The following is a 25,462-nucleotide window of genomic DNA, read 5'->3' on the forward strand; positions in this document are numbered from 1 at the left end:
GAACACTCGAAATGGACTTTGCTGGAGGGTTTCCCCGCATAGAGTTATGCACGTCGGTGGCAGGCATTTTAGCACCATCACTGCCCACAGGGGAGTCTTCATTGTTCGTCTATTATGATGTCATGTGCCGTGTTGTGAAAAAAGGAGCCATTTTTCTTCGTACGACGTAGAGCGCGTGTACCATCCTCGGACCAAGTGACGAATGATGACAATGTCATCCACATGCACTCCAAAAAAAAACGGATGAAGCAAAAGAGGCATAAAACGGTCCAGTTTACTTTTCAGATTTCGTGCAAGTGAAGGCTGGTTAATGTTGTTTTCCCATTTGACTGAGAAAACCATTCATATTGAGGTGAAGTGAACTGGAAGTCGTGGGGCCTTTTTATCTGCCTTGACTGGGCTTCATCGGAACGCAAACGGCTCTAATGTCGAACAAATGATTTCGAAAAACGCTGGCAAATAACAATCGATTACTAATGGTCGACATTCGATCCGAACTCTTTTCACCTCATTAGATATGCAAAACTGTGTGGCATTTTCACATTTCTGGATAATTCAAAGTCAAAATGGAAGAGCGGATCAATCAAGCGAAAGACAATAATTCCTCTAAAAGAAAAAAAAAATGCAACAGAAAAGCAAAACAAAGAGCGTCCGAGAATAGAGGAAATGCGTGACACGCGACAACGATAGCAACACGAAAAATATGACGGAAACTTGAGCCCAGAAAAGTACGAAAAAAACAAAAATGCGCGAGTTGCTAAAGAAACACGACACGCATAAGCCGGATTATCCCATCACCAGAGTGTGGCTACTTTTGACATGTATTTCACTTTTAGACAGAGTTTCTTCTTTCACATAGTCGTAACTACATCAACTTTCGGTCATCGTCCATATCAAGAAACACAAGGCTCCAAAAGCTTTTTTGCTTTTCCTTTTTTTTTTAATATTCATATCCCCCCTTTTTTTCATGATTATTGTCACAAGCCTCTCTTTTTTTTTTTCTTCCTTCACTCGTCCGGCTAGCGGATGTCTCTCTTTTTGTCCATTCTACAAGAATAGGAAGAGTTTTTGTTTTTGTTTTGTTTTTTAGATCCATATATAGTATATAAACACGCTACGTATTGTCTTCCCTCTTTTTCCTTTTCATTTCATTCTTGGTGTAATCTTTCAGCACAACCTTTTTTTTGCGCGCGTCCAAAAACTCCCACCGCAAATAATCCGCAAAGAAAAGAAAACTCTGTAACCAAAGAATCGATCCATCAAGTCTTTAGTCGACGGCGAAACTTTCTCCAACGGTTCGCTTCGATAGAGAGACTTGCGGCTCTTGTTCTCGTTACTTTAGTTGATCTTTTACGCGTCAGTCTCATGGACGTTTCTTATATGGGCCCTTAGCTTTAAAAATCTGTGGAGGCCCATTGAACGGGATTTCGATGGGAACTTTTTAGCGAGTGTATGACGTGTACGAGCATCATCGCGAATTCGTGGATGATTCAATGTCGAGTTTTCAATAGGCTTTCTCGTTAACTCTCATAAATCCATCAACAAAGTGAATTGCAAAACCGATCTCAAAAAAGGAAGATTTAAAAAACAAAACGCGGTTGTTATAAGAACAAGAAGTAAAAATTGAAATAAATTTAAGTGCGTAATTATTGGATTGAATTTCACGTTTACGTAAATTGACTGAAAATGGATGAAATACTACATCTGAATGTGGGATGTTCTCAAAGTAATTGAAATGAGATTGCAAAGCCCGTCGCCCTATATCCACCAGTTGGTAATAATTTCCTCGGATTTAGACGAAATAAATTCCGCATGAACATCACACATCACCCGATAATTAGACCATTATTCTCTCCCAGCTCGTTCGCTAATTTCCGCTGCTTATTTTTGTTGTTGCACTTATTCTGCCACTTCCCTTTCCACCGATTCTCAAAAAAAGAAAAATTGCTAATTCAATATCAACAAATCGCAAAAACTACGCGCGAATCTTGATTTGATTTACTGTTAAATCGTCCATACAAAAGTACCAGACCGTCCCTCATTTAGAGTTCCAGAACTGCTGCATCCAACCCAATGAAAGCGTTCATTTTGTTTTCTGATTACGAAAAGACATTTGCGGCTTTTTAAGTTGCAAAAGACTTTCCTAATGGGAAAATCGATATCCAGCAACCTGCGTGCACTAAAGTACAGCAAAGATATACTACGGACGCTCAACAGCTCATACGTTTTAAATAAACATAAAAACTGATTGGGGGCCGTTGGGGCAGCATTAAGACGGCACAGCATTTAAAGGACGAGCCATGGCGACGGCCATGAAGGTGTAAATAACGCGTTACGTTGCGATGGCACCTCACAATACGACCAGCCATAGGCGAAAAGAATAGTAGAACCCAGAAACAGAATTTATATTAACGGATGAGCGACGGATCAGCCGAACACGTCATCGCCCAGGGAAAAGGTGACCTGTTATGGAGAAGCGTCCATCACGTTATTCGAGCGGAAACAAGAGAGCTCACAAGTACAGTAGCGGATGGTTTTTTTAAAGGAGAGAGAAAGACAGGGCGAAAAGAAGCAAATAAGGAGAGTGAAAGGGATCAGAAAATAGAGGAGAGACTCTCTGCTGCTGTAAAAGGAAGGAAACTGACCGCGATGGCATCGATAGCAACTCGACGAGAGCGACAGACCGTGTAGCGTACATATGCAGGGGACACAAAAAGAAGCAACACGATTCGGAGCACTGACAACGTTACTAGGATCACCATCAATCAGGCTCATCTTATCAAACCCACGAAAAAGGCAAATGAAAAGAATAATTATGAAAACGTTGAATTTCTCTCACCAACACAGACGTGTAGGATACGCTGCGCTTCCTATTGCAACGTACGTCCAACAAGCGTTCGATACAATTCCCCTTATCAAGTTGTTTAAAAATAAGGGGAGTCCTTGTTCTTTTAAAGCATTGTTGGATGAATTTGGCGTTTGAGCTGTACAGACCAAACTTTTTGCGCTTGACCTTCTACCTTTTGAGTGATTGACGTCAAAGAAACGGTTCTTGTGCATCCCACTTCTATTGTATCTAACGAGCAGATTTTTACAAGAAAAAGGGCGAGGTCGGCACTACGTTGAAAGATGGAAAGACAGACAGTGAATACGCAGGAAACGAGGGGAGGGTTTAGAGGACCCATAACTGACACGTTACGTACTGAGACCCCATAACGAGATCTATAGTAAAAAAAAATAAGAAAAAAAAAAAGGAAGTCAATCGACGGGAGCACTGGCGCTGCCAAACGGACAACAGTTTCACGTCCAGGCTGTTGGGGCGTTGAGGGACTCTTCGCGAGTTATTGTCGGGGGCTAGGCCAAGAGCCACTTTGGGGAACCTGGGACTTTGCTGTTGTTGAAGTTTACAACGTCAGCGATGGCCAGCGTATAGTCGACCAAACGTAACCTTATTCTCCGATTTCTTTCGTTAAAGAAAACAGAGAAACGTTGTGAGCGTTCAAACTTGGTTGGCGCCTCCGCAAGAAAATAGGCAATGGCAACTAATCATTTCTCCGTTCTGTATACGGGGATTTAATTGGACAAAAGGGACAGCGTGGTCCAACACTTAAAGAAGATATTAAGACTCCATCAAAACAAGAAGACCAAAATCTCTCCAATTGCGATCATTACAGTTTTCTCACATCTCTCTTTCCAAAAATGCATCGTATAAAAAACAAACAAGATTGTTATTCTTGCGACGTGGCTACAGAGACGGATGCATCAGCCATCATTTCGTTTCATATTTTGGACACGATAATATAAACGACTTGATACAATGGCAGATGTGCGCATCACGGAGAACAATCTGCCATAATAACGTGTGGGGTTTTTTTGTTTTTTAAAAACAAATGATGCATCAAGATGTGATGCAGCCTCATTTCGAAGACACGTAGATTGTTAGGACTAGTTAAAGCTAGTGAATTACACCACCATAATCTCGTCTGTTGGTTGCCTCCAACCCAATTTCAACCACTCTGCGCAACCCTTTAACTATAACATTAGCCCACCACAGGCTGGAGTAGAACAGAGAGCGAGGGGGAAATAAAGAAGAAAAAAAAAATCCTCGTCGTCTTCCGCGGGCTCCGTCTTCATTCCGCTGTCGGATAGGACAATTCAATTTTGCACAAGAAAGGGTTTTCGTTTCTGTAATTTTCGGTAGAAAAGAAGCACACACAAGACAATGTGTGCCGGCTTGAAAAAAAAAAAAAACGCTAATAGGATTGCGCCATACACTGTGTATAAGGCCTACGCGCACATGCAACGTACGAGCTGAGAACCCAAACAGAATATAAAAAATAAAATAAATTTTTAAGGCCTAGTTTGGGCGAGTACACAAATTCCTTGTGAGTAAGAGCAGCGTGAGAGAACAGAAAAAGAAAAAATTTTAGATTTCCCTAATGCAAAAAAAAAAAACATGTGGCAATCGAGCAAAAAAAAAAATTAATTTTTCATGCTATTAATAATTGAAATTAAATTGCTTTGTCCTGGCGGTTTTTATCTAAGCCGTCGCATATGACCTACATAACAAGCCGTCCGTTTATTATATGGAACCATATACGCATATCGGAGATGTGGCTGGACATGCACTGCGCCTGCCGACAGTACGGAAATTGAAACGTGAATGATTGAAAACGATAGAACTGTGCTCAAAACCACACCTACGGCTACGTCACGCATCAAACCGGCGTTGTATATAAGAAACTTTTGAACTTGCCGCACACAAAATCCCTCTTGTTCTGGAGCCGATCGATTGCAACTTCTAATAGGATTCTAAACTGTACCCGTAGAGCGGGCGTCACGACTAGACATCGTAAAACAATCAAATAAAAGAAGCAAAAAAATAAAATGGTAGACGTCATCCTATAGGGTGAAAAACTTGGCACGAGAAATTTGGTCATCGTCGTCTCAATCGGCCGTTCAAATAACAAGAGAAACAACAGCCATTGTTGACCGCAATTCGGCACGAGTTTATCGGGATCGATCCAACGCTACTGCTGCTGCGTCCTCACGAATAATCTGTACATGCATGTCGTTCCAATTTTCGAACATTCACAAGGGCATTCAAACTGCGACCCTTGTACATATATATGACACACAGTCCCGGTGACTGGGTATTTCTTTGTAAAACTCATCGTAATAATAGCCAAAGCAATCGGAGGGGGGCTTTTGCAAATGAACCAGAAACTTATTGGACATGCACGCTAACATGCCACTGTGTCTGCCCCCCCCCCCCCAGCAGATGCGGCAACCCCCCAACCCGAGGAGCAAAATATGACAACAACCCGAATGAGAATTCTCGATTACACATAATACAATGTTAAAAATGACGACTCTCTAGTCAGTTTACTACACTCTGCGCGGATAAAGATGCTTCATTTGTTTGCGTAAAGTTTACGACTGCCCAACAGGATGGGGGGAATACCCATAGACCCAAAATCGTTAAAATTAACTATACAAAAATTCGAGTTGCGTTAGGAAAAAAAAGAAAGCCCCAAGAGATTCTAGTTAGTTTACGAGAAAAAAAAAAACTCAATGATTTGAAACTGTCAAAGGCAGTACTTTTTCAGGCCTACGTTAAGTCGAGATAACCAGACTGTACATAGTCGACGACCTTTTCTTGGAAATGCAACTACAATAAACGTACAGTTTCCCATCCCCTTCTCGCGGATCTATACGTTGTATAGTTTGGATCCTGTTAGTGCGTAGCCTATCAGTTGGCCATCGCCTATACAAATCGAGCCGGGCAAAAGAGTTTCATACGAAAAGAGAATCGCGACTATATGTGCGGCTTCTTCCGGACGACATGATAAAGGCCGACCCGAGTTTCTGCAGGAAGATTTCCTTTTTTTTTAAAGAATAACCTCCGAAAAGTTGATCGGCAATAATGCTACATCAATTAAAGTTCAACGTGTATGGTAATTTACAAAAAAAAAAAGATGGGGGGGCATCGAAGAAAAAAGTAATCAGCAACTTGGGGAAAAGAAAGTGAGAAAAAGAACAAAAGTGGGAGCTACAATTTAAACATGTAAGAAATGTTGCTGCATGTACCGTAGGGCTGTTGTGGGCGTCACCCCAACTAAGGCAAAGAAAATAAATTCTTTATCGTGCTGTGATGAATTGCCATAAGAGCGACGTGAAACGCCGAAAACAAGGCCGGCGAAAGAGAAGTGAAGAAAAAGACGTAACAAAAATGGTAATCCAACTGCTTCAAGTGAAGGGTTGTATACTTGCATAACGCGTGACAGACGATGATAAATGCGATCCCATCAGGTTCGCTTTTCTAGTTTTCCCTCCCCCGTTCCTTTCTCTATCAGCTAACATCCAACGCAATTCCTCGACGCTTTCTTTTCCTCTTGTTCTTATATGTGTTTTCCCTATTCATTCGTCGTGATGTATGGAGAGAAAACGTAAAAAAAAAAGTAATCACATCCAAGCCTATTTTAAATCAAATAAAACATTAGGTCATATTTCGTCACTTGTTTTTTTTTCCCCCATTATAATATTCGAGCTCCCATGGCATTGCACCCAACCGATACCCCGACACCTCATCCAACCCGCCCTTCCCAGTAAAGCCAGATATATTTGGATGAGTCTCCTAATACATAAAATGTCTACCGAATAAAAACCTATAGAATGTGTTGCTAATGTAATACACACAGCTTGAACTTTTGTGAGGTTCACACTTTTCTTTTTTCCCACGCAGAAGTCACTCTCTATCTGAGCTCATACTCTTTCCTTCCTCTATTTGCCACTCTGCAATAGAGTTATCGTTCAAACCGGCGACACACTTCTGGGCGTAGCACAACAGACCATGTATATACATCTATAGATAAACGTGACTCGTACACACCGGTGGGTCAGTGGGCTCCTCATCCTAGATGCTTGCTACACATGTCGCCTACTGCTGACGCCAGTCGTCACTTGGTTAGGCGTTGCTCTTCAAATAGGACGCCATTACCATCGCTCCCTCCCCTGTTGCAGACATACGGTTTGGGGATTGAAACTCTAATACAACAGAGACCGCAAGATTGGCTGATAAAAGAAACACATCGACGTAGAATCAAAGAATCTTGAGGGGTTCGTCGTTCCACGCTAGCGCACCCGGAATAAGTAAAAAAAAAAAAATAAATAAAAATAAAGGCTGTTATGGTGTAACACGCAGCGGGGTAGTAGGTAAGGGGTGAGGAAATAAGAAGGGGCTGTGTGGTAAGGATATACATTACACATAGTGGCGTAGAGTCGTAAATATATCAAGTCTCTTCAGCTTCAAAGGGGATTAAAAAGTAGCCTATCCTGCTGTGTACTATCAAGTGCAAAGAGGGTCCGCAAACGGGGAAAGGTGAACGCGACCATTGCCACGGCGTCTCTATAAATCTCTTGCAGCAATCCACTGGCAGTGCGGTCGTCCATCTTTTTCTTTCGGGTTTTCTCTACGGTACACAGACTCTTTCGGCGGGATGACAGAGTGAAGCTGACGGCCCGGTCATGCGAACAGAGTCATCGTATTGCGTACATATATACTAACAACAAAACGCGGTGTCTTCTAGCGCAAAGAGACATTCTCGTCTTCCTTCTGACCCTCTTTCCACACAAGTTCTGTCTACTCGCTTCGGTGGCAATTGCTTGGTCCACAAGCCTCTCACAAACTCAACTCCAAGAAATGCCAATACCGTCAAAACAAATGTACATACAGTACATATACGAAATGTGCAGCCAGGTGGTAAATATTTTTCTTCCAGACAAGACAAAACTAAATTAAACAACCACAGACGTGATGTGACACAAAATATTAAATGCCAGTATTGAGGGGGAAAAAACGAAAAAATCAATCAAGCGCATATACGTATATATATATATCTGTATAAGAGAAAGGGCTTCAAATAAGAAAGTCCAACAGCCAAATGAAGAAGAGAAGAACAAACAAGCACACAGGGGGATGGATGGCAGCAGATTGCTGCAACCCTACCCCGTTCCCTCCACCGTACAAACAAACGGGAAAATTTCTTTGATGACGGGGTTTGTCTGATCTTTTCACGGATCAGTCAACCGCTTTCCCTTGACACTCGTCGAAACGCCTAATATATACAACACAAGACGGATGATGAAAGAGCGACAGCCCCATCGACTCATCAGTCCACCCCAGTTTTCCTCTTCGCCATGTCCTTGATAAACATTAACCTTTCTCTCTTTTTTTATTATATATATAGATCCGTTATTTCTTATCGTCTCCTTCAGCATTCTTCTTTTTGCCCTCTTCTTTATAATCACTCTTCAATCCTTTCACTCTAAAAAAAAAAATGTTCAACCAATTTTTTAAAAAATACTAATGATGCTCCTGTGCTTAATGGCAATGAGTTAAGGCCTAAAAGGCATAAGACCAGTGTTACAGTTTAGAAAAAAAAAAAATGCATCCTATTTTAGAAAGATATTGATTACAAGAGACAGGCACAAGATTTTTGGTTGTTGTTGCAACAAGAGCCCACATTGCATACAAGAGCCGTTTGACGAAACGATGTCAAAGAGAATGCTGGCCCATAGCGGCAGATTTACATGTTATAAAAGAAGCATCCTCTACGAGGCAAGATCCATTTTTCACATCAAAAAATTTGCGCGCAAACCAAGTCGTAAGTAGGAGTATTATTCATCCCATTTTCTGTCGCGTTTTATTTTAAACACACGATCCGTAAAGGAAGGGGGGGGATAGTGAAAAATACAAAAGGACAGGCCCTTCGTTGCTGCAATAAACTATGCAGACATGATGTGGTTGTCGTGACCTGTTCAACAAGGAACAATACAAGCAGGTGATCCGATAAAGGTTTAACCTTTTTTTTTCATGCAGCCGCCGCTGTGTGACTGTCTAGCATATCAATGACAAAGATGAAAGCCTAACGCCGCTTCATTCGACGTATAAAAGATGCCTGAATAAATACTAAAACTATAAAGACACTCTGCCCGTATAGATCGACCCAATCCGATCGAACAGGGGAATACATGCGAAGCGATGGGCACAGCACGAGGCTAGGAACGCAACGTTGTAGTGAGCAAGTTTCTACGGCCAATCAACTATTAAAGAAGACGTGCCCACCGCTTGCACAATTCCACCAACAAATCATTATCTTTTCTACGGGATTTGGCATAAACCTGGGCCGCGTAGGCCAACGCGAATCAGCGCCGCATTACTAAAACATAAACTGATTTCATGGAAAAGCAGCTTACCGTCGTTTTTTTTTTTTTTTTTTTTGGTTTGGTAGAAAGAAAATGTTCTTTAGCGCTGTTCAAATGTAACCAGCAGGCGGCGGCCTAGTGGCAAAAACACAGCCGACAAAGCGGATGACTGCAAAACAGAGTCAGACGGGGCGGTAATGGCCACGCTTGACATAGTGAGGCCAACAAAAGAATTCCGATTGAAATGCACTGACAAAAGAAAAAAGAAAAGAAAAAAAAAAAAAAAAGAAAAGAAAAAAAAAAAAAGAACAGCCAAGATGACGTTGTCACTCTTTATGACGACGTTTCAAATGTTGAACGAAAGATTGCTGTACGTTCACTATAGAACCACACAACTCTGTTGCCACTGTATCAGCTAGCACCAACGAAACAAGTGACTAGCAGAAATGTTCCAAAGCGTGAGAAAAGAATGAAACAAAAATTCAGATTTAATTGGCCCGTATTACTCGACTGAGATGCACGGGCAGCAGACGCACTGTGAACACGGCCGCTGACGCGAGGATAATGAGAACAGGAGCTTTTGACATGCCCGAAAACCACCCCCCAACTCTTCCGTGTGATGAACCGATTCACATCCTACCCTATACGCGTGTACTGCTGGTTCGTACAGACGATGCAAAGCAACACGATCTGCGCAAGCGCGGATCCAACCCGACAAAACCTTTGCTTTAGCGATAAAGGGGAAGGCCGGAAAAGGAAAAACCAAAATCGTGCGCACATTTTGTTTGGTTTTTTATTAATAAAAACACGTCGTTTTCTTTCCATCGACGTTGAAAAAAAGAAAGGCCTGGTCGTCGAGTAAAAAAAGAAGAAAAGCAGTCACTTTGCATAATTTCTTGACGTCAACTAATCCCATCAGCAACTGGAAAAAGAGATTCGAGGAAGAACTTTGCGAGTCTAAATCCCAACTTAAGCGCTATGATTTCTCAATTTCTCGTGCACTAATAATGATGGACGTTCCAAAAATCTTTATCTTGATTTAACGAGGCGTGACGGATTTTTACTTTGTTCCTCTATTGCTCTTCATCCGCCAAAAAGGGGGAGGGGGGGAATGTGCCACGATTTTGCACTTTATGTATACAAAAAAAAAAAAAATTCAATAAAATTTGGAAGCCACGCGAACAAGCGTGGGACAGTTGGTTACGTAAATTTTATGAGCCGACGCACTAGCCCGTACTACTACGCACACATCACGAATTTATTCCAGATGCACGTCCGCTACTTACCTATTGAATAATCCAAATCAGCGCTCAGCTCTCCATTTTTTTTTTTTTTCTTGGGTCGTGGTTGCCGATGTCTTTGACAAGACCCGAGAGAACGGAAAGAGTCTATCTGAAATCAGAAGAAGAAGAAGAGAATTACATATAGGAAATATCTTTGCTACATTTTCTCTTGCTCATCTTTTGATGAATAATTCAACAGATATCTTTCGCTATGTTAGTCCTCAACATTTTCTTTCAATAGATGGCTGACAGAAGGCAAAATGAGGTCTTTTTTCTATTTCGTGAGCCAACCAGAGTCAGTATTGGTGGCCGCAAGGCAAAAGCGAAAAGTAAAAATACGTGAAATCAATGGCGAATGAATAGTAATGCAACTACAGCATCTAAAGGCCTCTTTTGCTAGCGGCTAAATGGTTGATATCAGAGGGCAAACGCACAATGGGCGAACACCAGATTCGACTTTTGCTTTTGTTAGTTTTAGTTTTTTTTTTTTGTAGTCCTGTGTATATTATACCTCTCCCAATAGCATCCAATCCATAATGATTCTTTTGGCAGCGTGAAATATTGATCCTTTCATGACTGTTTATATTCTCGTGAAAATTCCTGTTTTTCGACATGCGAACAACGTGAAACAAAAGAGAAAAAAAAATGTAAACGCAAACGGGCAGAAGATGAGAGATTTCTTTTTGTCTTGTTATGTTTGTTGCCATATTTCACGCGTGATAGGTTTGAAGGCCTCACTTTCTCTTTTCAGATTTTCTTTTCTTCTTCTCAATCAAAAATGTTTTAAACGTTGACGAAGTGTGTGACATGATTGCAAATGATTACGATCCTTCTCGAATCAGTAGAGCCCTACTAGCTGTGCTGATGCACACATTCAAAATGTTTCTTGTAAAAAGAAAACACCTACAAGATTTTTCACTACGCCCTCACTTTTGACTAATGGGCTTTTACAAGACGCAAATTGTTCAAGCCCGACACACTTCCTTTCAGCACACATTTTTCTCTCCTCAATAATGGTCTTGCCCAATTCACGGTGTCAAAGGGAATGAACGGAGAAAAGTCTATTGAAATATTTTCAACGTCTACGTCAATTTACTGCCCCATTTATAGAAACTATTTGATAGACAAAAGGGACAATGGAGTAAATAACCAACTTATCGCGTTACGGTATAACTTGAGGAAGCATAAGGTGCTGGCGCATTTGTAAAAGTCAACAAGTTATTGAAGAGAGAACTTGTGTGTTCATGGGTAGAAATCGTTTCGTACTTTTGGTTTATTCTGAAGGATCAGAAAAGTAGTTGAATAGCCCCAACTTTCTCACTTAACACACAGTTAAGCGAATAGCTTTGAGCCTCGTATGCTCAACGACAGCATTCAAGAAGATTTTGAATACTTGGCAATCACATGCTGAAAGACATGAGAATAGCTAAGAAAGACGCATACATCGTTAACGATGCGCCAATCAAAACACAACTGTCGACGAAAATATAAGACTGTGGGCCTTCGAGCAGGAGCACATTTCGAACTGAAAAATCAGGATTAGGCTACTTCTACGTAATAGCATCGAAAACAACTTCGTTACTGATGATTGCCGGCCAGAAGGGGGGGGAAAGATAGCAAACTAAAATATGATGATGTGCCTTTTATTATTATTCAATTAGCTCAGTTGTTTTAAAGCTTGTTTTTAAAAGATCGTTATGACTTTGAAAAGCCAAGCCTTTGTTTTTTTCTGATCTAGTCAACAACATGGACTAGAACTGTACCTAAATAATGCCTTAAAGGTAGTTACGCTCGTTTGATTTTTGCAACACAAAGCTGGAAAACAGCATACAAAGAAAAACAATAACGAAATAAAAATGAAATATATAAATACGAAATTACGGTACCAACTTGAAATATTTAAATTAAAAAAAAAATTTATGCAAAGTAACACGCAAAAGGCATCGCGGTAGCTGTCACAACATGCAACACCATAAATGATTAATAAATGTTTTTTTCTTTTTTCTAGCAAGTTTTAGTGGTGCTACTTTAGATGTTCCCGACATCTGCGGTAGCAACGGGTAGACAATAACCGAAAAAGTGTCAAGAGAGAATGTCGAGTTTGCCCACACCAAAAAAAAACAAACAAAAAAAACGTACGAGCAAGATATCAAACATCAAGAGGTCATGGAAGGCAATCCTCATCAACCATCCAGCCTCTCCAATTCAACTGATGACTGGATCCGGCATCCGGATGCTTCCCCCACACCAGCATCCCCGTACGCAACACATCAAATACAATATTTAGCAAAACGTTGATCGTCATCCTTTAGCTGGTAAAAGACTTTCCTCGGAACGAAAAGATGTGCAAGTGTCTATGGGCCATTATGGTGGGTACTGTCAGTGCACAGAGAGGAGGAAACAGGCAAGAAACATCCAATCATTGGGCCCGTAAAGTTTCTTACGGAGGAAAAAAAGAAACAGACACGCATGTAACAAAAGAAGAGAAACATGTACAATATGGCACTGTTGCAAAAGAATACAGCAAGGCACCTGCTACCCCAATCAGGAAGCTTTTCTCTTTTTTTTTTGTTTTATTTTTTTTTTTACTTTCTCTTTCTTTCTTCTTTTATTAAATATATATCTATCTCCAAAAATATACTATGTGTCTGCGTATACCCGGCACGTTTTTACTCATCTTGTCAGATACCTATATTATATTGTAGATACCCGGAAGGTGTGCCGTCAACTCCGGCATAGATACAAAACAATAAAAAAATACGTATGTACATATGAAACGGAGAATCGCATTAAAGTTTCGGCCTTTTGTTTTTCTATTCTTTTTATTGACACAACACGAGTTAAACCTATACGTGGATATTGATCCTGGCTAGCGTGGTAAAAGAAGGGAAAACAGCTCTTGCACGCTAGGCCACGTTGGCTCACGCTCGGCCTGCCATTTACACTTTTAATTTCATCAGGCAAAATAGGGGCAATAGAAAACAGAAGCCTGCACGTTTATGCGTCTCTCATGTAAACAAAGTGAAAGAGCCGTGCGTATTCTAATTCAATTAAAATCAGTTCGAATCGTTCTTTGTGGGAACGGGCACACCCTTAATGAGAGGTGAGATGGAATCCTTGTCAAAACCAGAAGCAAAAGTCATTATATTAATTAATCTACCCCCTCTATTTTTTGCGCTGCCAAAAAAAAAAAAAAGGTTTAAACGTCATGATTCGATTGCCAAATATAATTGTGTGACTGGTTAGGGTTGCGTTGCTCCAGCAACGGCCGCCAACCGTCTAACGAAGTTTGCCGCCAAAGGAACAAAGACCAGCGTACCTACGTTAACGAATGACGCATATGTTTGAAATTTTCATTCACCATGCGATTAAATAGTAGTAATGGGGGTCTCCGTCGCTTCGAACGTCGTAGGGCAGTGTGCGGTTAAGACGCGCTTGATCTCGGAACCATCCGTCAACAGTACAAAGATGTGTAGCTCGCTATTCATCAGACGTCTGATATTCATCATTTTGGGTGCTAAAATGTTGCAAAGGAAACCCTCCGTCTATCTAAATGGACTCTGAACAGTAATTTATCATCTAGTCGACTACCTCGAGTAAACGATACCTTCGCCCTATTCAATGCCATCTTTTCATGTCTACGAAAACATGGTCAAAACACTTGCAAAGGATGTTGTATCATTATGTTTCCTAAAGACTTGGATAGGCTTTTAAAAAAGAAAAATTACCCCCCAACTTTCAAAATGCCAGATTCAAGAGAACTTTTGAAGTGATGCAGACATTCAAAAGGCAAGTTAATCAATAGTTATTTTCAACTGTCTAGATTCAATTGGAAATACAAAAATGGTTATAGGTAGTTTATTAAAACTGTTTTTGTAGTTAGTTCTTATAAGGGAAAGGTTTTAAATTCTTGATGTGCTAAAACCTTCCGGTTAAAACGTATGTTTCAATGTGGGGTACAAATTAATCAATCTACTGCAAGATAAGTGAAACAAATAAAACTGTCCCCAATGCTATTCAGGCATAGAGACAGTCACGTGTTATTTGGAACACGTTCAACATTTGCGTGATTTTCGCGGGTATTTTGAGACTTTTCGTCTTATCGACTTTGACGGTGATATCGACTATCGAACTAGTCGAATCGCAATGGAACTGGCTTGATCGATTTCTGAATGGAGCAGACGACGCAACTAGCAGTTATTACAATAGAAACTAAAATAAACTCCACACGTGGTTCTGCGTTTATTTGAGGTTGTTAGTAGAGTTTGCGGAGGTGATATTTGACGACAACAAATCCCTGTGCGAACTAAATTGCCAAAACCTTAAATAAGAAGATGGCCGCACTCTTTGATGAGGGAAGTTCAGATGAAGAAGGGAACTTAAAAATCAACACAAACTACGCTGACAAGTACAACCAATGGCGAGAGAAAGAAGAGTACCAAAAATGTTAGTCAACCATTGGCATGTTAAGTTGATTTACTTAATCATATTTTTTGTTCAAAGTGAAAGATAAGTATGGAGAGAGCGGTGCCATGAGAATGATGGCAAATGGAGATGAAAGTTCTAGCACTTCTGAATCAGAAGATGAAGATGGAGAAGTGAGTAGCTTTAATTGTTTTCCATTAGATTAAAACTACTTAATGGTGATTGAATCAGGCCTGGGATTCAGAGGTGGAGAAACAATTTTTCCAAACCTTAGCATCACTGAAGAAAAAAGATCCCAGCATTTACAACACAGAAAAAAAATTCTTTGACAAAACCGCTCAACCTGCACCACCAAAGAAATCAACAAAAGAAGAGGCCTTTACACTCAGAGATTATGAAAGAAAACTAATCTTGGAAAAAGGAGGTAAAATGAGTGACGATGAGGATGCTCCTCCACGTACTTTCCATGAAGAGCAAGAGCAATTGAAAATTGGCTTCAAGGCTGCCCTACAGGATTCTGACTCAGAAACCGAAGACCTATTCCAGATCCGTCCCAAAACCAATGCACAGAAGGTAAGAAGTTCACAGTTTCCCCATAAATCTTGTTTCTTTAAGTTATGAATCTACAGGAAAAAGAGGAAGAAGAATACAAGGAGTGGTTGAAAGGTAGAAAGGAAGATATCAACAATGAAGAGACAAAAAAGCAATTGGAACCTTTAAAAGAATATTGGTCTAATCCCAAGTTGGACGAAAATGAATCATTTTTAAAAGATTTTTTCCTCAACAAAAGGTAAACACAAATAGAATGAATTGTCTTTACGAGTGGCTCTATATGCACATGAAATTCCAAGATACAAGTGTTCCGAAGACAAGAATTACATCCCCACCTACGACGAAGTTGTTCACGAATCAGAAGGCGATCTCAGTGAAGACGAAAAAATCTTGGAAAAACAACTGGAATTTGAACACAAATATAATTTCCGATTTGAAGAACCTGATCCAGAATTCGTGAGTCGTTATCGATGTACTTTAGATGTAAAGCTCCGTGCTTAAAATAATTCCTATGTCCAATTCAAATAGATCAAAAGGTATCCGAGAACTATTGCCGATTCCATGAGAAGGCCTGATACTAGCCGAAAAGCAAAAAGGGACGAAGTGAAAGAGCGCAAAAAACAAGAAAAACAAGAGAAGAAAGAAGAACTTAAAATGCTAAAAAAATACAAGTTGAAGGAAATCCAAGAAAAGCTTGAGCAGCTCAAGAGCATCACCGGGAACGCATCCCTCCCGTTTCAAGTATTGCGTCAGCCCTCACTCAAATGAAAAATATCTTTTAATTGCTATTTTATTTGTAGGATGATGATCTTCAAGGTGATTTCGATCCAGAACAGTATGACAAGAAAATGGGCGAGATTTTTAATCAAGATTACTACCACGTCAACGACGAAGATCAAAAGCCAGAATTTCCATACGATCCAGAGATCGATGACGGTATCGATTAAAGTTGATGAATGAGATTCAGCACGGTATTCGCAACTTTTTTATTCATTTCTTTTATCATAGAAAATTGGGACGACTATAAAGGTCAACAGGCATACCCTTCTACTAGTGGTGAAAATTATAATGATGACTATGACGGACCGCATTGCGAAGATCCAGATTTTAATGTATTTTTTTTTTATTTATTATAATTTTTTTTTTTTTTTGTGCTGCAAAGGTTAAGCTAACTTCTTACATTTTTGGTATCTAGATGGACTGTGACTACGAGGACGCTAAAGAAGAATCTAAAAGGGAAATAATTGATATGACCCGACGTAACAGAGGGCGGAAAAAGTCCATCTTTGCCCAAAAATTGGAAACCAAAAAGCCCGTGTTCGATCCCCAGCAGTAAGTGCCAATTTAGTGCCAAAATATCCCCATTTATTTTTATTTTTTCCCTGTCCATCTAGATATCCAAATTATGAAGAATATCTAGAAGAATATTATAAGCTCGATTATGAGGATATTATAGGTGATCAGCCTGTCCGATTCAAATACAGAACAGTTGTTGAGAACGACTTTGGTTTAGACATAGAAGAGGTTGGTATAAATATAACGTTTTAAATCCGTGATTATACGTAACAAGCGTTTAACCATTTAGATTCTTGTCGCAAGAGAGAAGGAGCTAAATCAATGGTGTTCTGTTAAGAAAATGTCGCAGTATAGAACTGAAAGGGAAGAAATGGCAGACTATTACACATACATTACTAAAAAGAGGAATTTATCCCTAAAGAAAAGGATTTTGCCATCAGTTTTTGTTGAGTAAGCAACGACGTACCTACACCTGGTTGGCAAGACATTTTAATGTTTCAAAATTTTCTATTTAGAAATCCAGAGGAGCTTATGGTGGCAGATCAAGAAAAAGACCGAAAGAAACGCAGAAGAAATCAAGGCAAAGATGAAAATCCTGAACCGCAACAAATTCAGTAAGTACAAAGTTTACGTAGAATTACAAGTTAACGGATTTCAACTGAAAAAACTTACAATAAAATAATTATAATAAATTGGCAAAGGAAACCTGATGATAATCAAGAGATCGCAGAGGAAACCGTTCTAAAGAAGAAGAAACGAAAAAATAAAGGAAAAGACGAACCGTTAGACCTAGAGAAATATCAGTTCCAAACGATTGATCTAAACCATTCCGAGTAAGTACAAGTTTGAATTGGTTTGAGTTCCTTCGCGGTGCAAGTAGTAAGTTAAAACAATTTTCTTTAAAATAATGTCACAGGAAAACGGAAGAAGTTTGCCATAAGAGGAAGAAAGAAAAAACAAACGATGGGGACTTACAAGTAGAACAACAGCCGCAGCCGAAGAAGTTAAAAATCGATAAACAGCCAGCGGAAAGTGAAATTACCGTGGAAGCAATAAAGCCCATTCAAGGGAATGTGAACACTGACAAGAAGAAAAAGAAGAAGAAAAACAAAAAAAATATTGCTGAAACAAATGACAAACCTATGTCAACCATTGCAAATGAACCTTCCAAAAAACAAGCTGATAAAACGCAAAGTCAACCGGTTACAGAAAAACCAGATACAATTGACAAAAAGGAAAAGGCTGGACAAATCAATCCATCGACAGATGAAACGCCCAGAAAGAAAGTCAAAACTAATAAGAAGCCAATTGAGGCCAATTCCCTAGGAACGAGTGAGCCTCCAAAAACGGAATCTGCGTCCAACAGTGAATCAAAAAAGAAGAAGAAAAATAAAAAGAAGAAAAACAAAAATCAAACAGCGAATGGGACAAAAGTTGCCCCTCCTGCAAATAAAGCCAACAAGAAATCGGCCACGATTCGTGGCTTCGATATTTCTGATGATCGTCTCAAAGCGTATGGCATCCGGAATCCCAAGAAATTCAAGAATGCCATGATATTCGGTAACATGAAAAAAGCGCAGGCATAAAGCGTCGTGAAAGTCACCAATGTACGTTGCAAAATATTGTATGGTTTGATTGACCTTAAGTGCATATTCCGAAATGTTTTCTCTAAAATAAAAGACGTTCATTCATCGATTTGTTCTCCAATGAAACAAAAGTTCAACCCTTTTTCTCTTTTAAAAAAGGACTGGTGATAGAATTCCTATGAGTACCATTGAAATGTAAATCTGAAATCTCTTCGCGGACCAGACTCCTGCACAGAAAAACGACTAGAAAAGCCTACCCTGATCAAACAATAGTCACATGATATTACTCTCCCTTCTTGATGAATACACACATGTAAAATATGGCTTAATTTCCATTAGCTGTAGTTGTATGGAATAACACAATTTATAATGTATGGTTACACATTAGAATTCGTATGATTGGACGGACACATTTCTAATATGGACCATAGACGTTTCGACGCAAAAAGTGGCGGGAAAAAAGAAACATTCGCATAAATGAAAGAAAGTCAAGTTCCATACCTTGTTCTTTTGGCGCCCACACGTGCCAGCCAGCTGATGCACCTCCTTCGGCAAGATATGTTCGTCACCGATACGGTTAAAAGTTCCGAAACATGTGCTTTCGCCAGTCATAATGGCACTAGGGTTTTGCACTATCACATTTCGAGAGCATTTAAGGAGAGGCGATATTTGGCGAACCATCTTGTTCTATAAGTGTTCCAACCTGATAACATTTGTTCACTTTTCGAATAGATTCTGTCATGAGTTTCGAATGAGAATCGATGAACACTGATCGAAAACGATTCAAGTTCACAAAAAGTTCAGAACAATAAAGTTGTCGTTGGATTTCGGTTCATGCAGAACAGCGTCAGCCATTAGAGAAACGTTAGAACCAAATTCAGATTCCCGCCGACAACTTCTAGAACTGATAGATTGCATTAGCCAGATCGACTTATACAACCGACCTCGTGGGACGCACGAAAACATCTAAGCTAAGCCTAAGATGAAAGATCTCACTTCTCGTGCGATTTAAGCCCTTCCTCTCCTTTCGATAGATAGGCAAAATTAGCATACTTTAGTCGTTTTAAAAACCTCTCCCAACCCGAAGTTTCTTGAGCTTTTTATATTTTCGTTTTCCCTTCTTTCATTTGAAAGATTCTACAATTTGGCAACACTTACTTGTAGGTGTTTTGAGAAATAGCGTTTGAGAAGGAAAGAAGGAAGGGCAAGAAAAAGTAGTCAACGCCATCTAGCAAGCCACACATTCAATTACAGTAAAGAAAGCAAATAAACCATAAACTGAGTTGAAATACTTTATTTTGTCATAAAGCACCATAAATAAACAATTATAACGAAACATTCAAAAGAGAAAAAATATACATCCCTGTTCTTTGGGGTCTGAATGCACCCTACGAGTACACAAATCGCGTAACGCGAATGCGACCGACCACTCGTGTTACACGGTCACGGTTCGTCGAAGTGGCAGGGGGAATCCTCATTATTTGCTTGAGGTTACAGCCCAAAAAATATATCTATGAATTATTTTCAAGCCACTAGTTGTTTTGATTTTTTATTTGAACCATTTTTTTTTACTATAAAAACAAAATTGTGTGGAGGAATTGTTGACCACTTCCTTTAATCGTTATTTTTTATTTTTTAAATATCGTAATAAATCCCGAAATGCAATATTTTAAGTATGGAACGATAACAAGTGTGCCGTTGTTTTATATAGCTTAATCTACTATTTCCTTTTTCAATTGTACGTGGCAGACAAAACAATCGCCGAACAGTCCGTACTCCAGTATAAGTCGTCTATGTCTATACCCAGTATCTGAAAACGCGTGTTTTCTTTCTCTCTGTGTACACACACACACACATCTCACGACTGGCTCGCTGCTAGTGCTCGGTATAGATAAAATGGCTGAGGAGGAGAATGTTGAGTACGGTTGCGAGCATTACAAACGGAAATGTAAATTGGTGGTGAGTATATCCATTGTGTTTTTATCCGGTTAGTGATACATAGAGAAGTTAGTGATAAAACTTTTATGGTAAAAGTAAATTCTGTGTTAAATTTTGGTTCACTCGCGAACGAGTTTGTCTTCAGTAGTAATCTTTTTCTTTTTTTTTTTTTTTTTAAGTTTGAGTGATCATCCACAAAAATCTGATTATTGATCAATTTGTACATTTGCCCTTTATCTTTACAGACCCCTTGTTGTGACAAAGTGTATACTTGCCGGTTCTGCCATGATGAGAAAGAAGAACACACCCTTAACCGCAAGAATGTAGATGAAATCATGTGTTCAGTGTGTGAAACGAAGCAGCCAGTTCAGCAAAATTGTTCCAATTGTGGTATCCTTTTTGGGCAGGTATGACAGAATAGCATCCAAGAAAAATGTTGATAAAACAATTAATAAAACTTGACTTTGCAGTATTTCTGTGGAAAATGCAAACTGATTGATGATGAGGATAAAAAACAATATCACTGTGAGGGATGTGGTAAGCTTTTTCTCACTATTTTGGATTTAAAGTTTAAAGTCTCAGAAGCAATTCTTCATTATTTCAGGTATTTGTAGAGTAGGAGGAAGGGATAAGTTTTTTCACTGCCAAACATGTGATATGTGCTTACCAAAGAAACTTGAAAATCAGCATAGAGTAAATCTATTCATATCTTGCTGTGGATATTTCCCATCTGTATCCTTGAGTTACTTATATTTAATTATCTTATTTAGTGTGTAGAAAAGATGAGCAGAACAAATTGCCCTATTTGTCTGGAGGACATCCACACATCAAGGATTCCTTCTCATATACCATCATGTGGTCATTTGATTCATCGAACATGTTTCAATTCATTCATTCACCGTGGCCATTATGCCTGCCCAGTCTGTCAAAGATCCATGATGCCAATGGAATCAGTATGAATTCAATATAATTTAAATATTCTATAGTACTATTTTTTTTTTTTTTGTCCCGAAAAGTATTGGCGTATTTTAGATGAGGAGATCGCATCGACTCCAATGCCTGTAGAATATCAAAATTTTTTTGTAACGATTTTATGTAACGACTGCCATCAGGTTAGAATCTCCTTTCTGTTATAAGATATGGCTTTGTTTTCAACTTACTCTTTTATGTTTAGTTTTCCGAAGTTCCGATGCATCCTCTTGGAGCGAAGTGCCAAAATGCACCCTGTGGATCTTATAACACGTGCAGAAGCGGTGGTCCTGTTAATAGACCCGGTAAGCGTAAATCTTTTCTTCTGGTTACTTTAGCAATCTCCTAATTTATTTTTTATTTGACAGTAGTCAGAGAACAGACTCCAAACTCGGAGTAAACTGCCATGAAGTACCAAAAGGTGGAAGATGTTGTTAATCTTCCATCTTTTTATTGTGTGACAGGCAATAATTATATTTGCCAGCTACTAAAATGGCCGATTTTTTGTATTTAAAGGCTTTTGTATCTTCATCCGTGAAATCTTCCCCTTCATTTGACGGCAGGCATATTGGAGCCTTTTGATGACATTAGTTCAACAGTTTTTGTGATTTTTTTTCCTCATCCAAGTAACTCATACCGCGTCAGCCATCTGCTGATGTTCGATACCTGTTTCATTGCCCTTATCTCGTTGCAGTGGGTAGAATATGCCGTCATATTATAATGCACCATAGAAAATAAGAAAAATGTCAGGTGAAAGGAAGGAAAATATTTAGATATAATTTTCCTAGTAGAAGGAAAGTGGACACTGCCGGAAAAAAATTCATATCCGACATTATGAAGGTACTCCTGTGCAGCATTCTGAGTTTCTTGTAATATTTTGTCTCATTACAACTGATTCAAGCACTTCTTTCTTACTTTTCCGTGGAATGTACCTACTGAACATTTTAAATTAACAACCATGTATAAATATACGCTGTTACCTTACATAATGGCCTAATAACTGATAGCATGAAGAAAATAAACTTCAGGTGGCAACAAACATACATAAATACCAAAAAGCGAAGCTAACCGGTTAAGCATTACAAAAATATTCACAATGGTACTGGCTCAACGGGTACCGAAATACGGTAGACATGAACTAATTGATTATTTGGATCTCCGGTGTTAGGTTCCGACACCAAAACTAAGCTACCAGGTTCGGCTTGAGCAAAGGCTGGATTAGCTTCAGCCAAAGCAGGTGGGACTAGAAAAGAAGGCGTCTGTTTAGACGCTCTAGGATTTTCAACGACAGTTAACCCACCTTGCTCTAAACCAATTTGTCCAAGGGGAGAATTCAATAAGTTGTCAAGCGGGTTATTGAAAGGAGAAGTTATATGAGCATTCTTCTTTGGACCAGTTGGCTGTATGGCGATCGCGTTTTCACTTGTTGGACAATCGCCTTCGGAATCACATTGCGAGGCAGGTTCCGTTCCTTTTCTTTTGCCGATTCGAGACCTTGCAGGTTTCCTAGCTCCGACAGAAGACTCAGATTCGGCAACTCGCAATTTCCGTCCTTTTTTTGTAGGGGGTTCCACTTCTTCTTCTGAATTTTCGCTTGGTATTTTTTCAGTAGGAGATTCTAGAGGTTCGCCTAACGCTTCATCGGAATCACATTCATCATCATTTACTGGTTCTTGGATATGCACCTTTTTCACGGCTTTCTCTTTCCTCTTCATCTTAGGTTCCTTGCTGGTCGTCTTAGATGATTTGCGGGTGTTGGAAGCTTTGCCAGCAGTTTTTTTCTTTGATGGTTCTTTGCTTGTACTTTCATTACCACTTGAATCTTCATCTACTTGAAAACAAGTATAGTAAATGAATTTATTTCACAGAACTAGAAACTAGTTGCCAGTACTAGACGTTGCCATCTAACTGATCAATTTACACCATCTAATAGCGTTTCTCTTTATCATAATCACAATCGTTTTAGTTCATTAGATATGGTTATTTCTGGTATTGGCAACTACTTCGAACCTAACTGACAACTGGGCAGCAATGTACCACTGTAAGGAGGCCCAAAGATATCCGTGCTTACCTTCTTCATCCATAAACTGGGAAATATCAAACGGTATCTGGGTGGCGATAATTTTATCTACTAAAGAAGGGTTCGTTTTCTCTTCAGATTTAAACTTCCTCTTCAGATCAATGCGATCACGGCCAGGAAAGAGCTTCACCATCAATGAAAAATTTGTGCCCAGCATATTTAACGCTCTATAGAAGCGAGCCGTTTCTGTCGAACAAAAGGTAAAATAAAAATAAATTATAATTTTAAAAATTTTCAGTTTACGGAAGACACATGTGAATAAATACTACCTTTCACACTCCAACGACCAGCACGGGGTCTCTTGCGCCACGAGCCGTAATTCACAGTTGTAGAAGAATTTTCAATTATGATGGGGGCATTCGCCAGCTGACTTTTGTTTCGTTTAGTTTCACTGGTGTCAATTACCTGGGGAAAAAAAGTGCATTGAAGTATTGGTCTGTTTTATACAAGAAAGCTATTTTTACCAAGCTTCGCTCGTCCAATATAATTTCACCATCCGGTCCCAAGCGAACTTGTGGGACGGGCATGGCATCTTCCTCTTCTTCTTCTTCCCCCTCCTCCACTTCCGCTATCTGTTTATCCTCCTCTGACTCTTCCGGCTGTTTGTCTTCTTCGTTTATCTCGCTCTGTGGATTTTCTTCATTCTGACGCATTTCTTCTTCTTCTGCTAATCTCTCATCCAAAATCACGTTGCCAGTGCTTTCTTCTCTCTCAGCTTGGTTTTCTTGTGAAAGTGCTTCGACCTCGTACGGTTTGAGTCGCATTTGCAATTTTTCTGTCGCGTTTGGCCTAATAATAAAAGCATTAACAAAATATATTGAAGGCCATTCCACCAAATAAAAAAAACAAAACAAATAAGCTTACGGTCTCTCTCCATCATCTGGATTGTAGTAAATTAAATCAAACATAGTCAGCTTAGATCTGTCCACATCTCCTTTGGCAAACTAAGTTCAAAAGAGCTTGTTCAAATAGGTTTAACCTTCTATGTTTACATAAATTAGAAATACCTTCTGTCTCATAGTTGCTTTTTTCATCTCAAGAGGAGTCTTCTCTTTACGTTTCTTCTTTTCTTTTTTCTCCTTCTCTGTCACAGTTTTTGTTGGTAAGGGTGTTGCTTCAACATTATCTATTTTGGCAGGTGATTTCTTTACAGGAGAAAGTGGTGTTCTAGATTGCCTCTTTGCTACATCATCCTCAGACTCACTAGCACTAGAGAAGGTTCTGATACGATGAGTTGCATTTGAAATGACTGGCCGAATTTTGTTTCTGGACTTGTAGCGAGACAAAGAAGATGCACTGCTGTTTGGCTCATTAGCTGAGGAATTGACTAGATTTTCACTTGACACCTCATCAGATTCCCCTGTGATCACATTCTCTTTATCTATACAATGAGATGTGACTTCTTGGATGGGTGGTTCTGTGGTCATTACAGGTTTGGCAGGAGGAGGTAAGACTGCTGCACAAGATAATGAGTTATCAACCTTTTTAGCTTCTACAGTTAGAGAACTTGGTGGTGGTGGTAAGTCTTGGACAGCAACTGGCTCATCAACGCTGGGAGTTGGTTCTTTATTATTCGGATCATTAACAACGTTTGTAATTGCAAGTTTTGACGACCGGGGACCCGACACCAAATTGGGTGCTACTTTTAGTCTGACTCGTCGCATGTTAATAGCAGTCGCAAACTGAAATCTCAACAAATGTAAGAAAATTAATGCAAAATGCAACCAACGTATTACTATTGTGATCTTAATCCACAGTGCTTAAAAAAAAGCAAAGAATTCGAGACTTGCAAATTTCTCCGCAACCATGCTCATAGAAAACTAAACAGCATGAGGGTTTTCTCGTAGGCCATCTAGCGGTAAGAGAAATAATCAAAAAAAATTTCTACAGTTGAATTCTTTGCCACGAAAGATCGTCAAGCTAGACGTAGATCACCAAGCTGAGCCCTCATCCCATTCGCTTCCGGACATTCCTCCTTCATGCGAAGCTAGGGGGTGAGAGCCCCTTAGCTCGAACGGGAAAAATTCTAGATAAAGATAAAAATATATATGTTTTCTACTCAAAATTTAACGAGGATCACGAAAACCGACTTTGTTTTTATGTCGGATTTAAACAATTTAAAAAAA

General features: G+C 39.5%; 4 protein-coding genes across 9 annotated transcripts in view; 2 read left to right on the forward strand and 2 right to left on the reverse strand.

The window, feature by feature from the left end:
- LOC116919453 (hemicentin-2) overlaps positions 1–19,316 on the reverse strand; it is a 44,687-nt gene extending 25,371 nt beyond the window's left edge. The window contains exons 1-2 of one of the 2 annotated variants that reach the window (XM_045170481.1): positions 18,851–19,316; positions 10,494–10,599 (exon numbers count right to left, since the gene is read on the reverse strand). The gene's annotated coding sequence lies outside the window, so the exon portion shown is untranslated. Of the gene's footprint in view, positions 1–9,258; positions 9,808–10,493; positions 10,600–18,850 lie in introns of those variants that run through there. The other variant, XM_045170482.1, reaches the window with a different exon arrangement.
- LOC116919452 (protein KRI1 homolog) lies at positions 14,678–18,672 on the forward strand. 2 transcript variants are annotated; one of them, XM_032925450.2, is made up of 14 exons: positions 14,678–14,936; positions 14,994–15,088; positions 15,147–15,488; positions 15,545–15,705; positions 15,767–15,923; positions 15,996–16,208; positions 16,268–16,403; positions 16,476–16,579; positions 16,663–16,799; positions 16,862–16,991; positions 17,053–17,213; positions 17,279–17,377; positions 17,459–17,596; positions 17,680–18,672. In XM_032925450.2, exons 1-14 carry the CDS (start codon positions 14,825–14,827, stop codon positions 18,347–18,349), a joined length of 2,655 nt encoding a protein of 884 aa, XP_032781341.2. In that variant the 5' UTR covers positions 14,678–14,824; the 3' UTR covers positions 18,350–18,672. The 2 variants fall into 2 exon arrangements, with proteins under 2 accessions (XP_032781341.2, XP_032781342.2); XM_032925451.2 differs by having other exon boundaries at positions 17,465–17,596.
- A 777-nt stretch (positions 19,317–20,093) lies between the features above and the next one.
- LOC116919445 (RING finger and CHY zinc finger domain-containing protein 1) lies at positions 20,094–22,240 on the forward strand. 2 transcript variants are annotated; one of them, XM_032925445.2, is made up of 8 exons: positions 20,094–20,308; positions 20,533–20,694; positions 20,758–20,824; positions 20,892–20,980; positions 21,058–21,240; positions 21,304–21,399; positions 21,462–21,561; positions 21,625–22,240. In XM_032925445.2, the coding sequence occupies exons 1-8, from the start codon at positions 20,246–20,248 to the stop codon at positions 21,654–21,656; spliced, it is 792 nt and encodes a 263-aa protein (XP_032781336.1). In that variant the 5' UTR covers positions 20,094–20,245; the 3' UTR covers positions 21,657–22,240. The 2 variants fall into 2 exon arrangements, with proteins under 2 accessions (XP_032781336.1, XP_032781337.1); XM_032925446.2 differs by having other exon boundaries at positions 20,099–20,308; positions 21,628–22,240.
- Positions 22,108–25,169, reverse strand: LOC116919440 (transcription factor TFIIIB component B'' homolog). Of its 3 annotated transcripts, XM_032925439.2 has the most exons (7): positions 24,344–25,169; positions 24,201–24,280; positions 23,801–24,125; positions 23,606–23,741; positions 23,328–23,522; positions 22,557–23,087; positions 22,108–22,499 (listed from the first exon to the last, which is right to left on the reverse strand). In XM_032925439.2, exons 1-7 carry the CDS (start codon positions 24,998–25,000, stop codon positions 22,348–22,350), a joined length of 2,076 nt encoding a protein of 691 aa, XP_032781330.2. In that variant the 5' UTR covers positions 25,001–25,169; the 3' UTR covers positions 22,108–22,347. The 3 variants fall into 3 exon arrangements, with proteins under 3 accessions (XP_032781330.2, XP_032781328.2, XP_032781329.2); XM_032925437.2 differs by having other exon boundaries at positions 22,108–23,087; positions 24,344–25,168; XM_032925438.2 differs by having other exon boundaries at positions 22,108–23,084; positions 24,344–25,166.
- Positions 25,170–25,462: the final 293 nt, after the last annotated feature.

The sequence above is a fragment of the Daphnia magna genome, linkage group LG3 (assembly GCF_020631705.1).
Source record: "Daphnia magna isolate NIES linkage group LG3, ASM2063170v1.1, whole genome shotgun sequence".
Taxonomy (NCBI): domain Eukaryota; kingdom Metazoa; phylum Arthropoda; class Branchiopoda; order Diplostraca; family Daphniidae; genus Daphnia; species Daphnia magna.

Excerpts from the sequence above, each read along its gene's own strand:
- LOC116919452 (XM_032925450.2), top strand. The coding sequence starts at position 14,825 with ATGGCCGCACTCTTTGATGAGGGAAGTTCAGATGAAGAAGGGAACTTA. Across the intron at positions 16,580-16,662 it reads GCGAAGATCCAGATTTTAAT|ATGGACTGTGACTACGAGGA; the intron begins GTATTTTTTTTT and ends TTTGGTATCTAG. Across the intron at positions 17,597-17,679 it reads ATTGATCTAAACCATTCCGA|GAAAACGGAAGAAGTTTGCC; the intron begins GTAAGTACAAGT and ends ATAATGTCACAG.
- LOC116919445 (XM_032925445.2), top strand. The coding sequence starts at position 20,246 with ATGGCTGAGGAGGAGAATGTTGAGTACGGTTGCGAGCATTACAAACGG. Across the intron at positions 20,695-20,757 it reads GTGGTATCCTTTTTGGGCAG|TATTTCTGTGGAAAATGCAA; the intron begins GTATGACAGAAT and ends TTGACTTTGCAG. Across the intron at positions 21,400-21,461 it reads TATGTAACGACTGCCATCAG|TTTTCCGAAGTTCCGATGCA; the intron begins GTTAGAATCTCC and ends TTTTATGTTTAG.
- LOC116919440 (XM_032925437.2), bottom strand. The coding sequence starts at position 25,000 with ATGCGACGAGTCAGACTAAAAGTAGCACCCAATTTGGTGTCGGGTCCC. Across the intron at positions 24,281-24,343 it reads AAGCAACTATGAGACAGAAG|TTTGCCAAAGGAGATGTGGA; the intron begins GTATTTCTAATT and ends TTTTGAACTTAG. Across the intron at positions 23,523-23,605 it reads TGGTCGTTGGAGTGTGAAAG|AAACGGCTCGCTTCTATAGA; the intron begins GTAGTATTTATT and ends TTTGTTCGACAG.